The sequence below is a fragment of the Tursiops truncatus genome, chromosome 12, assembly GCF_011762595.2.
Source record: "Tursiops truncatus isolate mTurTru1 chromosome 12, mTurTru1.mat.Y, whole genome shotgun sequence".
Classification (NCBI taxonomy): domain Eukaryota; kingdom Metazoa; phylum Chordata; class Mammalia; order Artiodactyla; family Delphinidae; genus Tursiops; species Tursiops truncatus.
In genome coordinates this window covers 37,428,439-37,442,489 of record NC_047045.1, presented here as the reverse complement: position 1 = coordinate 37,442,489, position 14,051 = coordinate 37,428,439, and the positions used below count along the sequence as shown (strand labels likewise).

The 14,051-nt window shown below is 41.8% G+C and overlaps 1 protein-coding gene across 1 annotated transcript in view; it reads right to left on the bottom strand.

Moving 5' to 3' along the window:
* CRYBG1 (crystallin beta-gamma domain containing 1) overlaps positions 1–13,834 on the bottom strand; it is a 206,664-nt gene extending 192,830 nt beyond the window's left edge. The window contains exon 1 of the mRNA XM_019929506.3: positions 13,647–13,834. Within this exon, the coding sequence (XP_019785065.2) occupies positions 13,647–13,819 (173 nt within the window). The 5' untranslated portion in view covers positions 13,820–13,834. The remainder of the gene's footprint in view (positions 1–13,646) is intronic.
* Between the last annotated feature and the right edge of the window lie 217 nt (positions 13,835–14,051).

Below are 14,051 nucleotides of genomic sequence, written 5' to 3'. Positions count from 1 at the left end.
ATAAATACATATAGGTGTGTGCATATAAAGATACACACTGAGTGTGTGTATATATACACACACACACATGCCAGCAATAAGTACTTTACACATATATATGTCCATAGAACAGATGGATAGAACATTATCGAGTGGTCTTTGGAATTCCTTTAGCAGTATCAATGTTGAGACCTCTCAAACATAAATCCTTCATCCCCCGTGAGTCTTAAGTTCCTGTATCTCTCAGCCTCTGTCTTGTGCATGTTTGAACATTTACTCTTCTACCTTATTATAATGGCAAATGGGCAACTTTTCATTTTAATGGTGAGTATTGCACAGTCTTCAGAGACAGGAGAATGAGACTCAGTTTCCCAACAATAGAGCTTGAACTGGTTTGCCAGCCCATACCCCAGGGCCTCACACACAGCAGATGTCCACATATGTTAAATAAGTGAATTACATTGGTGCACTTTCTTTTTTTTTTTTTTGCGGCACGCGGGCCTCTCATTGTTGTGGCCTCTCGCGTTGTGGAGCACAGGCTCCGGACGCACAGGCTCAGCGGCCATGGCTCACGGGCCCAGCCGCTCCGCGGCGTGTGGGATCTTCCCGGACCGGGGCACGAACCCGTGTCCCCTGCATCGGCAGGCGGACTCTCAACCACTGTGCCACCAGGGAAGCCCCATCGGTGCACTTTCACTCTCACATTTACTTACCTTCCTGAGTGTGACAGACACAGACACCAAAGACCATACATTAAGACCGCTTTTGATAGAGATAACATCTGCTCAGTTGCTTGAGTCACATGAAAGAAGCAAACCTGATGCTTCAATTACCATTATCACTGGATAACTGTTTTTAAAATTGGAGAAAGTCTATAATAAGCAGAACTGAGCAGAGAGTGTGGTTCAAGATAAAGTAGCAAATTTCCAGTTGTACTCTGGAAATTAGGCAGTACTAATGACTATAGTAATTTAGGCTTTAAAATAACTACAATAAATCTAAGTACCAGAGCAGAAGTTTTAGCCTAGTATAATGGAAAAAGAAATTCACTCTCTTCTATGAACTATTGTAAGTTAGTTTTGTGCATATAATAATACTCATAGAAATTAATGAACATTCTTAACTGTAATTTTAAGAATAACTCAAACACATAAAAGTCAAAATAAAATTCAATTTTCAGAGAAATGAGCACTAAAGACAAACTTGCTAGCTCCTATAAAGAGAAAGATTATTTAAAGGGTTTTCATAATCCTTTTACATCAAACTCTCTAGATCTACGTCTTTCAAGCCAACAGTATTTCCTATAAATTCCGAGTCTTGGTCACCAGCATTTTCTTTCCTCTTCTAGGGCTATGATTAATCTTTGCGCAGAGTGAAAAATCCTCAACATTTTTCACCTTAGATTCCTTTGCATACTCTGTGAATCATCTCAGCAACAGGTAAAGGCTTGGTGGCTTTGAGAGTAGATTGGAAATCAGGTGCAACAAGTTTAGCTAACACTTCAGGGACTGAGTCACTGATTCTCGGCAGTATTATCTCAAGTCAAATGTTCCCAGGAAAACAAGAATGCCTCATGGACTTCCCAGCACACAGGAATTCTTCATTCTTGGGTATTCCCCTTTTCTAAATAGGATGTGGTAGTGTGCAGATAATTAAAAAGGAGAAATGCATCTTTCCTGGTCTTTGAAAGGGTGATTGCTCTGAGAGTAAATGGATAACTACATTTCTGCATTTCTGTTTGATGCTTCTGTTCTTTAACTACCACACACACACACACACACACACACACACACACACACACACACACACTCATTCACACATTCTACCAACTGCTCATCCAATCAGCTTTAGTTTTCTCATGGTGTGGTGAAAATATTACGAGCTCTGGAGTCTGAAAGACCTGGGTTCAAATACTGTTCTGTCATTTACCAGCTAAATCAGCCTGCGTAAGCTACTTCCCCTCTTTCAGGTTCTGTGTTCTCAACTGTAAAAATGGGGGTAAAATCACCTACTTAGCAGAGCTATTATGAAGATTAGATGAGATACACTGAATATTAAGGCAACTGTCACATAATAGGTAATCAACAACTCGTGCCCTTTCACCTATGTATTCTTTTTTTTTTCTTTTTGGCTCGTGGGCTCTAGAGCGCAGGCTTAGTAGCCGTGCGTATGGCCTCAGTTGCTTCGTGGCATGCGGGATCCTCCCGGACCAGGGATCGAACCCATGTCCCCTGCATCGGTAGGCGGACTCCCAACCACTGCGCCACCAGGTAAGTCCCCACCTATGTATTCTTAAGTTTCTTATGTTTACTTAACTTATAGGAGAGGTTGGGAATTATTGGGCTGAGAAGAATTCCCCTCCTCCATTCCCCACCTCCGCACCCATTTTCCTCAGAAAACGGCCCAAACCCAACTGGCTGTCTTTTGCTCTTTGTTGATCAGTTCCTGGGTGGCATGAAGACAAAAATTGGTGCTCCCCTTTGTTTAACATCTGCTGGCTTTGTAAATTTGTGGAATTGTAACCAGAGTATGATTACACACACAGAAAGCAACCAGGAGTCCTGTAGTGAGCAAGGAAGTCGATGCATAAACTCCTGAGACGCTTCTCTGTGGGAAACCACGTGATGAAGCAAACACAGCCTCAATGCATCAAGTTATCACCTAGATCTAGGACTGATTGTTCCCTTATGGGCATAAAAAAGAACTTTAAATAAAAGTGAAATAACAAGGAAGGATACAATTAAGCACCGGTAATGCACTAGCTACTATGACTTCTAGGTCAAAGTACTTGAAACTTCTTACAGGGTGAGATTAGGACAATCACAATATGCAAAGTGGTAAAAGTCAAAACCGAGCCAATGCTGGATATTCAGTCATACTTGTCATACTTTGCTTTTTTATCTTGAAAAAAATTATCCAATTTCTAGTTTTAGACTAACTTGTTTAAACATGTTTACTGACACATATGGGGAATACAAATGTTCTTGTTTCCATCCAAAGTAGCCTCCAATGAAGGATTCCTGAACGATAACTGAGTCTATTCCAGACAAAATTGTTTTGGGGAGTCAATAGTAAAAGAGAATAGTTTTGTAACCCCACCTTGGAGCAACTACATTTTGTTTTGCATATAATAACAGCAAGATGATATTCCTTGCAGATAATAGCAACCACTTAGTTCTCAGGAGGGGAACAGTGGGCAAGCAAGCCAACGTTTGCAAGTAGAGCCAAGAACGGCTGGCAAGGCCTGGGGCAGCCTCCCCTGCACAGGCTTGAAAAGGGCCAGTTCTTAGGTTTGCACGTGGCGCTCATGATAAGGGAGACACTTACACTGTATGTCAACATCAATGTCAACAGTTTGGTTCTACTGTCAACTTTTTCTAATAGCAGAGGCAAAAACAATCAAACTGTGCTTTCATAGAGTATTTATGAAATTCATCAGTATTACGAAAACATTTAAATGACAGATCATAAATAAAATATATTCCCCATCTCAGCACCATTATTATGTCAGGCCCCATAAAAGGAATTCTTGAATGGGTACAATATGGATAGACTCTATAATTTTATTTTATTTATTTTTTGGATAAGACAACAGAAATTTATTTTCTCACAGTTCTGGAGGCTAGAAATCCCAGCCCTAAGTGTCGGCAGGGCTGATTTTCCTGAGGCCTCTCTCCTTGGCTTACAGACGGCTGCTCTCTTGCTGCCTCTTCACATGGTTGCTCCTCTGTGCGTACATGCCCCGGTGTCTCTCTGTGTATCCTAATCTCCTCTTCTTATTATGACAACAGTTAGATTTGTTTGGGGCCCACCCCAATGGCCTCATTATTTAACTTTTTCTCTTTAAAGTCCCTCTCTCCAAATACAATCACATTCTGAGGTATTGGAGTTTAGCGCTTCAGTTATGAATTTTAGGGGGACACATTCATATACTCTATACTTTTTTTCATTTATTTATTTTTTTATGGCTGCGTTGGGTCTTCGTTGCTACACGGGGGCCTTCTCTAGTTGTGGAGAGCAGAGGCTACTCTTCGTTGCGGTGCGTGGGCTTCTCATCGCGGTGGCTTCTCTTGTTGCAGAGCACAGGCTCTAGGCACATGGGCTTCAGTAGTTGTGGCATACAGGCTCAGTAGTTGTGGCTCGTGGGCTCTACAGTGCAGGCTCAGTAGTTGTGGAACATGAGCTTAGTTGCTCAGTGGCATGTGGGATCTTCCTGGACCAGGGCTCGAACGCATGTCCCCTGCATTGGCAGGCGGATTCTTTTTTTTTTTTTTTTTTCTTTTTTGCGGTATGCGGGCCTCTCACTGTTGTGGCCTCTCCCGTTGCAGAGCACAGGCTCCGGACGCGCAGGCTCAGTGGCCATGGCTCACAGGCCAAGCCGCTCCGCGGCATGTGGGATCCTGCCGGACCAGGGCACGAACCCATGTTCCCTGCATTGGCAGGCAGACTCCCAACCACTGCGCCACCAGGGAAGCCCTGGCAGGCGGATTCCTAACCACTGCGCCACCAGGAAGTCCCTACTCTATAATTTTAAAGACCATCTTATTATTATAAAATATGGGTTGTGCAAACTTTAAACATTTTTTGAAAACATGAATTAAGATATTTTGTGTGTGTGCGTGTTTTGTTTGTTTGGGTTTTGGGTTTGTTTCTTTTTTGTTTTTTAGGTAGTAGGTGAAGTACTAATTATAGCAGGAACTCTGAAGGTATTCAGTATGTCAGTAAGCAGACTACAGTGTATATTCCAGCTGAATAACTAATAACTCAATCTGGGGATCAGACAGTCTCATAGTTGTTGGTTTATGAATCTAGGCAAAGATTTCCCAGAGAATAGTCATCAGGAAGTTAGATGAGTCAGTTGGGCTCCTGCCAGAGTTGGGTAGAGGCCAGGAATGGAGCGGTACAGTCTATAACCCAAGAGAATCCAAAAGAACAGCTGAGCAGAAAGCAGAAAACCTGCTTTTAGTTGCACTTCCCCATTTGCATTGCATTCTTTGAACTTCAGTTGCCTCATCTACAAAATGAGGGTCTGGGCTTACTGCACAGAGCCATTACGAGCTTCATGAGGGATAAAATACCAGCAGTAGTTTATAATCCTTGAAGTGTAAGGTCAACATAAGGTGAAACTTGTATTCGTTAACAGGGAGCCCTCAATGATAAATCAGCAAGTAAAACCAAAGGATTCAAGCAGCAGAACCTCTAGAGACCTAAGTGAGAGTTACTCCTTGAGAAATTCTGACACCCCACTTAGCCTGAGCAGCAACTATAAATTCTGAGGGCCACCTAGCTAGCCACTTATATCTGACTTTGCACTCTACTGCCTGGGCTGAGACTGTGAGGGAAGAAGAAGGGTGTACCAACCAGGTCCCCTTCCAGGTCATGCTGTTTCCTGACGAAGCTTGGGCAGAAGCCCCAGACTAAGGATCTAGACACGGATGCTTTTGGATATAACATACACTTTAGAATTTCTGCTTTAAAATTGTTTTTTCTTCCAAGAATTTAACACATGGTACTTTAATGTATTTAAATAGTTTTTCTCTTCACTAATTAATATAGAAATTGTTTAGTACCAAACATTAATTTGTTTTCCTATGTATATTATAATTCCTGCATGTGAAATCTTCAGCCTAAATACACTCACTGTGGGAATACAAAGAAGGTAGCGTTAACCACAGTGCTTTCAATTTGCAGTGATTAACTGCAGGACTCAAGACCACCAGCTGGAGAACCCTAGCCCCAACCATAATGAACTCCCTGACAGTCAAGTTACCATATACCTCTCTGTACCTCATTCTTCCTCAAAATAGGAATAATATTGATAATATTACCTACCTCTCAGGGATGTTATGAATTAACTGTAGTGAGTTAATAGTTGTAAAGTACTTAGAACAGTGTCTGACAGACACAGTGTATGTTAAATAAACTGCATCTTTCAACGAAATCTTGATGGAAAACAATGTTTTCACAGACATGGTCTAAAGCTATTATAAATCAACTGCCTCCTGTATTTTCTTGTCTTATTCATAGCACATGTTATTTTGCCTCTTGACCCCAACTTCAAGATAAAAAACTATCCAACTAGAGAACCAAACTACAAACCAATATCTTGCCAAGCTTAACAGTAACTTATTTTCACTCATTTAACTTCCATACAGGGGAAGGTAAAAAACAAAAGGCACTCGTTAATTCTGTGTTTCATTCTTCCGCGTTAGCTACAGGTTCTACCTGTCCTCGTCTTATCTATAACTTGTAGATGAGAGAAACTGGGACACCACAAACGGACTCAGGATTCTCTGCCTCACCTGTGTGTCTCGGGGGTCTCCTGGTACTTTGTCAAAATGATCCCTTGTTATGAAGTTTCTCTATCATTGCTTCACTCCCATTGAATAGGCCAATCCAGGAGACACACAGTGCTGTAAAGACAGCACTAAGCAAGTGCTCATTCTCTAGCGTGAAGGCGTCTCATAAACCTGAACGCACAGAGGTATTTTGATGAGGCATTTGCATTGGCCCAACGCAGCTGTGTTTTAAGGGAGCGATAAGTGAGCTAATGAGACTCATAAAGAATTGACTGGCCTTTCTTGCCAAAATCCCCACAGGTGTCAGATATTTATACATACCTTATCTTGAAAACTCACTTTGGGACAAGATATAGAATTCACATTTCAATCCTCTCTTGGGTAAAAGTCCAGAATTCATTTTTCTAAAGTGCATATATGAAAAGACACCTGTTGGATATGCCAGGAAATTTGGTATGGCAATAAAGATAGGTTGCTCTTAAGGAAGAACACCTTGCCTTTAGAACACAGGCAATGCTGGACTCTTCCTGAAGGAGACTCCAGAATCATTCTGACGGAGATCGAGTAGACACCAAGTTAGCTGTGTACCCTATATAACAATCCTCTCTGGATCTGTAAATCTATCTAAAAAATGTCAAGAACCACTCATTTTCAGCCTGTAATTTTAGAGTATTAATATCATGTTTACCTATAATTTCAGCGAAGGTTTTCAAATCAATATGTCACAATTGAAGGCCAATCTTTATTCCTAGGTGCCAAAATGCGATAGAATAGCTGAGATAATCTAAGGCTCTAGATATTTTAAATAGAAAATTATTTATGCATAATCCTGAATACATGATTCTCTTTGTTTTAAATGCCACTGAGAAAATAGAAGTTTCCATGATTTTTCTTTTTGTCCAGTATTGGATATAGTTTAAGATGAGCATAATCTGAAGAAGATTTAGAGCCTTTGACGATCTTTATATGAGAGAATAAAAATTCTCATTAATTATTCAGTATGAGTAAAACTTCTTCAGGAGAGAAAAAATTTTCTCCTCCTTCAAGGTAATCCTTATTCTGACCTCAGTGCATTTGGTTAAATCTTCTATTTCTGCACTTAAGGCATGATATGCTACTTTATTCATCCATGTGCCCCTCCTCCACTAAATTACAAGTATCTTAGGAGCAGAGGTCAGCTCTAATTTCATTGTTCTTTTCTCCAGTGCCTGATACAGAATAAGTGCTCAGTAAGTGTTTGTTGGACATAAGAAACTTCTCTTTAACTTCGGATTGAGAATCATTTCAATAAGATACAGAAAGGAATTTGCTGCCATAGAAAAATGTATCATTAATCCTAGAAAAATGATTCTGTAGGTAAGATTGCATTGCTTTTCATGAACAGGCTCTCTAGATCTTCTATACAGTAACTAAAACATGAAAGGGAGATTAAACAATCATTTGATAAATTTTTCAAGGTAAACAGAAATGCATACAGTTCAAGATTCAAATAATCTCACCAGACACAGTTTTTTTAATAACTAAATCACTTCTTTCTGCATGGACATTCCTAAAACACAACCAACGCCTTAGGTGAACTAAAAGACAGATAAGCGTTTTTAATGTTCATAGTAAGATGGGCATTTTGAATGAATATTAGCAGTTAGAAAATAAATTTCAATATTGAATATCTTTGCTACATGGCTCTAATCATGCATGAATAGTAAAGCAGTGATTCGCTGTCTCATCCTTATAAATAAAATTTATAATTGAAAGCTACAGAAGAAAAAAGAAATAAACCTAAGCCCAGAAGTACTAAAGGTCTCCAAAAGTGTTCACATCACTTGGTTACGGACTAAGACGATTATGACTAAAAGTGTAGAAATAGAGTGGATAAAGTAATATAATGACAGAGCTAAGTGGCAAAGAATTATCCTATACTAAACTTAGACTCCAAAATCACTTCAGGAGAGGGATTTCCCTGGCGGTCCAGTGGTTTAAAACTGTGCCTTCCAATGCGGGGGGTGTGGGTTCGACCCCTGGTTGGGGAACTAAAATCCCATATGCCTTGTGGCCAAAAAACCAAAACATAAAAACAGAAAGCAATATTGTAACAAATTCAATAAAGACTTTAAAAAAAGGTCCACATTTTAAAAAAATCTAAAAAAACAAAACAAAACCAAAAAATCACTTCAGGAGAAATGCCTCTAACTTCAAGTATAAAGTTTATCTTTGGCTTCTTAAATCAGATGTATTAAGACTTTTAAGTCATTGAATGCACAAAGGCCTGCACTTTTACAACTACAAAGGTACTTCCAGTTACCCAAAGGTACTTCAAGTCTTGACAGACCTGGTTACAACCTCTCCCGGACTTGGAGTTGTTTGACTCCACTTACAAAGTACAAAGGGATTTATGAATGCTACCACCATTACTATGCAGACAACGACAATTACAACATCACTGCCACAATCACTCCCACTCCCATCACCTTTCATCTGTCCAGCACCTGCTTCAGGTTGGGCCCTGGGCCAGGTGTTTTACATAGATAATATTTAACCATCAGAGAGCCCCAGAAGAGAAGTGCTATTGTCTCCATTTTACAGAGAAAGCTGAGGCTTAGCAAAACTTATCCAAATAGCAGAGACAAATTTGACACTGAGTCTGTCCAACACCACAGTCTATGCCTTTTTCCACTGCAGCGTGCTCTCAGAGCTATTTATTGAGCCTCTGTTATCTTCCAGGCACTGTGCTAGTCATTGTAAATACGTACTTAGAAGTCTCCAAAACAATGCTAAGAGGTAGGTCGCAGATCATGAAACTGAAGTTAGAGCAGTAAAGAAACTTCCCCAGGAGCTCACCGCTAGTAAGTGACAGGGCTAAAATTTAAACTCCTGCTTTATCAGTGGTGAAACCACATAAACTTAAAATGTCAAACTCTTGCCTTTGGCATAAGCTAAATAAGGGAAATAACCCAGTATGTATTAACCAGTTTAGATGCAATATTAGGTAAAACAAACTTAGGCTTATCTAGCTATGTCCTTTATATTAGAAAATAATTAAACCTGTTTAGAGTTCTAAACACTAAACCAGCCACAAAAGACTGAAAACTAGAGTCAATTAAGTCACGAAGACTAACACTCTACAGTTCCAGAACGCTTTCAAATAACATTTTATTGTTCTTTTTCTCATGGAATAAAACAGCAGTTTATCCTCACAACACTCTAGTGATATAAACAGGGAGTAAGTTGTTTTCCCTTTATAGAAGGAAAAGGTCCATGCCAGGACAGAAAAACTAAGGGACTGTTGACAGTCCCAAAACTTGAACCTATGTACCCTGAAATGAGGATGCTCTGCTCTCTGGCTCTGGCTGCATTTTTTCCTCCAAACGAAACCAGGTCTGCTGATTTTCAGAGGATTATGGAGCCCAGCCATCACCTGAGTTTGGCTTCCCTGCAGAGAGCATTAATGCTTGCTTCTAGCTTTCGAGTTCAGTTCAGTTCGTGGGTGATCATTTTTAATTCACTGTACTGACCTTAGCGAAGAGCCCATTTCTAGTCAAAATAACACTGGATGTCTTGATTAGGGAGAATAAAAAGAAAGAACTATTTTCTAGCAGAAAATAAACAATGAAATTACTACTCAAAAGAAAGTATAGGGCTTCCCTGGTGTCACAGTGGTTAAGAATCCACCTGCCAATGCAGGGGACACAGGTTCGAGCCCTGGTCCAGGAAGATCCCACATGCCACCGAGCAACTAAGCTCATGTGCCACAACTACTGAGCCTACGCTCTAGAGCCCACGAGCCACAACTACTGGGCCTGCGTGCCACAACTACTGAAGCTTGCGTGCCTAGAGCCTGTGCTCCACAACAAGAGAAGCCACCGCAATGAGAAGCCCACACACTGCAACGAAGAGTAGGCCCCGCTTACTGCAACTAGAGAAAGCCCGTGCGCGGCAATAAAGACTCAACACAGCCAAAGATAAATAAAATAAACTAAATTTATTAAAAAAAAAAAAGAAAGTATAGGCAAGATAGTAGTAAGAAAAAGGAGAAACAGCTCCCATTTATTGAGCCCTCATAATGTGCCAGTCACTTTTCTGAGCACCTGACATGCATTAACTTACTTATTTTTATAACAATGCTTATTATGTCCCTTTTATGGATGAGAAAACTGAAGCACAGAAAGGATAATAACTTGCCCAGGATGACACAGCTCAGTGTCACAGTAAGTAGAACAGGGATTTAAACCCAGATAGAGAATCCACACTCTGAATAAATTGTTTACAAAATGAAGTATAATTCAAGGGCTTCCCTGCTGGTGCAGTGGTTAAGAATCCGCCTGCCAATGCAGGGGACACGGGTTTGACCCCTGGTCCGGGAAGATCCCACATGCCGAGGAGCAACTAAGCCCGTGCGCCACAACTACTGAGCCCATGCTGAGCCCACAAGCCACAACTACAGAGCCCGTGCCCCTAGAGCCCGTGCTCCGCAACAAGAGACGCCACTGCAATGAGGAGCCCGCGCACCGCAACGAAGAGTAGCCCCCCGCTCACCACAACTAGAGACAGCCTGCACGCAACAACAAAGACCCAACGCAGCCAAAAATAAATAAATAAAAAATTTTTAAAAAATGAAGTATAATTCAAAACCTAATAAATGACGGTGCCACTAACGGCTGCTAAGGAAAGTCTGGCCATAGCTCGCCATGCCCTCTCCACACACCAACGTGGTCCCTCTGATGGCAAGAGCAGAATGGACAAGACAGGAGATGAGGCTGACCCAGAAGGGCAAGGCTCTATTTCTATGGAAAATTACATATTAACATGTTTACCAAAACCAAGCTGAAAAAAACCTCTAAGGGTGAATTTCAGGAGGAGAGTCAGCCATGTTCAAATTATTTTATGTAAAGAAAGCAAGCAATGGTCACTGAATTTTAGAACATCTACACTGAAAGTCACAAATATTTGCAGAATACAGAAATCTGACATCAATAAACTTTGAACCATCGTTGGAGTGGTAAAAGCTCTTTTAGGAAGAGAAGCATTTTCCCCCTCCCCAACCCTGTTTTTTCCATTTCTCCCATTAGACCTTTGCATTTATAATAATGATGATGGTGGTGGTGGTGGTGGTGGTGGTGGTGGTGGTGGTGGTGATGGTGATGATGGCTTTACATTTACTGACTTTCTACTTTGTGTCCAGAAGTGTGATAAGAGTTTTACATTTAATCACATGAATTATCATGTGATATTCATGACAGCCTTACAAAGTTAGTATTACTCTTTTCTCCATTTTCCATATGAAGAAACTGAGACTCAGAAAGGTGAAGTAACTTGCGCAAGGTCACGCATCCAGGACATAAATTCACTTTCATTTGCTCTAAAAGCCCACAATATTAATCGTGTATGCCCAGCAGATAAGTGTGGCCACCTGACTGTCCCATCGTTATGTAGAAACAAAGGCCACAGTGAGTGCTGCACATTCCAGCTGAGGTCCACCACCTCCAAATCCTGGACGGAAATGAACGTACAGGGCAGATGGCTCAAGAGAGCCACGTTGGCCAAAGATGGGCCAGAAACCTAAGTGTGCTTTAGCTGCTCTCTTTACTAGAAACAGGTACAATCTCTCAGAAGTAAACAAAATATTTATAAACATGGTATAACTAGAAAAACATCCCAAAGACAGACCAGTAAGTTTAGTTCTCAGGACATTTGTTAGTACAAAGTTCATCATAGTTCTGAAGGAAAGGATGGAATGCTTCAAGACTGAACTAAAATACATGAAGCTCGAGGAGAGAAACAAAGACTCCTATTTTAAGTTTCAATCTAAAACGTATCTGCGTTTGAATAAATTGTTTACAGCTGTGCATTATCTCATTTGATAGATACGAAATGATGTGACTAGGTCAAATAAGAACCACCACTATGGAAGTTTTTAAAATATTTACTGAGGTAATAGGAAAAATGCTTTTATGTTGGATACATCATTATTAAGTAACATATTTTGTTAGAAATTTCAATTAGTAGTTAAGCACAGTAAGTCTTTATGTGGATTAAAAAAATGTTCTATTACAACCAATTACTACCGGGAATGATAAATATGAGAAAAAAAAAAATACCTTCTCTCTTAGCACACCTCTCCCTATGCCCTCACACATAGACTGCCCTGAACCACCTGTTCAGGAAGTACTTCTCAGAAAGTACCATATTCTTCCAAGTGTTGGCGATGCTCATAATGTACCTCTGCCTGGAACTTGTTGCTCCTCCCCTTTTCTGTCTGACTAAAGCGCTTCAGTCATCCTCCTCCAGGAAGCCTCCCTAGATCCCCTCCTCTATGCTAACAACTATCATAGCACTTATCCCACTGTTTACTTTTTGGGCTCCTCAAGACACTAAAAAGTCTTTGATGACAGAGACCACTCTCATTGTTTTTGATATCCCAGCACTTAGTTAATAAAATATTTGCTAAATGAATGAAAATGTGTTGCAAATTAAGACTTTTTTTAGAAACAAAGGAAAAATATTCCTACAATGCAAATCTTGCACAATATTATTCTCATTGTTCATAAAGGTGTGTTTTAAAAACACATACAGAAGGATATACTGGATATTGCCAACTGTCCTTCATTAAAAATATTTCACACACCTGTACTCCATAAAAACACTGTTACATCCAATTATTGTTCAACGAATCCATCAGTTCAGATAGTATAATTGAATAATTATGCATAAAGGATAAAATCATCACAAAATCATGGCAAAGAATTTAAAAGCACAACGGCAGTTACACTTTGAATAACTAGGTTCTGCCTGGTTCTGCCACTGATTCCAATGGGGACAAGCCATTCACCCTTTGGTCTCAGATTCTCCACGCATAAAATGGGGGTAACCATTCCTCCCACTTCTTCCTCCATTCGGATCCTGTGAGGACAATGGAGATATAACAACTGCAAGAGTGGGACTCTTCACAATTCAGGCACCACTATCAAGTCTTACAGAATCCCCAGGTGGAGCTCCGATCATCGTTCGTTATGGTAATAACCCTTCACAACCCACACGCTCTCGTTAGCAAGTTGATAGCATAGACTCTGGTGTAGAGTCTTTGCCAGTCAAAATAAAGAACACATGTGTGGGCACAAGTTCCTCTCGCTGGAGCTTGGTCTGAGCTAGAAGCCGCGAGGAACCCGGTCACACGCAGCGGCCACCACATCCCCCCCTTGGAGCCCGTTACGCTCCTGTCGGGGGAAACGACCCTGGGCCTTTCCCCTTCTCCGCGAGGGGTCGAGCGGGCTGACGGTGGAGAGGACTCCAGGGTCAGCGCAGCAGGAGTAGAAAGGGGGCAGGAGGAGGTGAGACTGTTGCGGGGAGGGAGGAGCTCGGCGAGGGGCTTACCTGGCCTCGCCGAAGGACGCCGGGGGCGGGTGCGGAATGAACACCCCACAGTCAGACCGCGGAGGCTGCTGTTTCTTCTTGGAGCGCCAGATATGGAAAGAGGCGTGCTTCTTGGGGGTCCTGGACGGACTGGACTCCCCGTGGTCGCCCTGAGGTGGCAGCGACAGTGGCATCTTCTCGTCTGCTTCCTCCTCCGGCTGCTCGGATGCTGCCGTCTCCGCCGCCCGGCCCTTGTGGAAGAACGCACCTGGGCGCCAAGCTGGCCCGCCTTTCCCAGCGCGCCGTCCGACCCCGCCCCCTGGTCGCGGGACCGCAGCACAGCGCGCCCCCCCACCCGACCGCGGCGCGGAAGGCAAGGGGCGGGAGCCCAGGTGAGGTGCGCGCGCCGGAGTCCCAAGGTAGGGA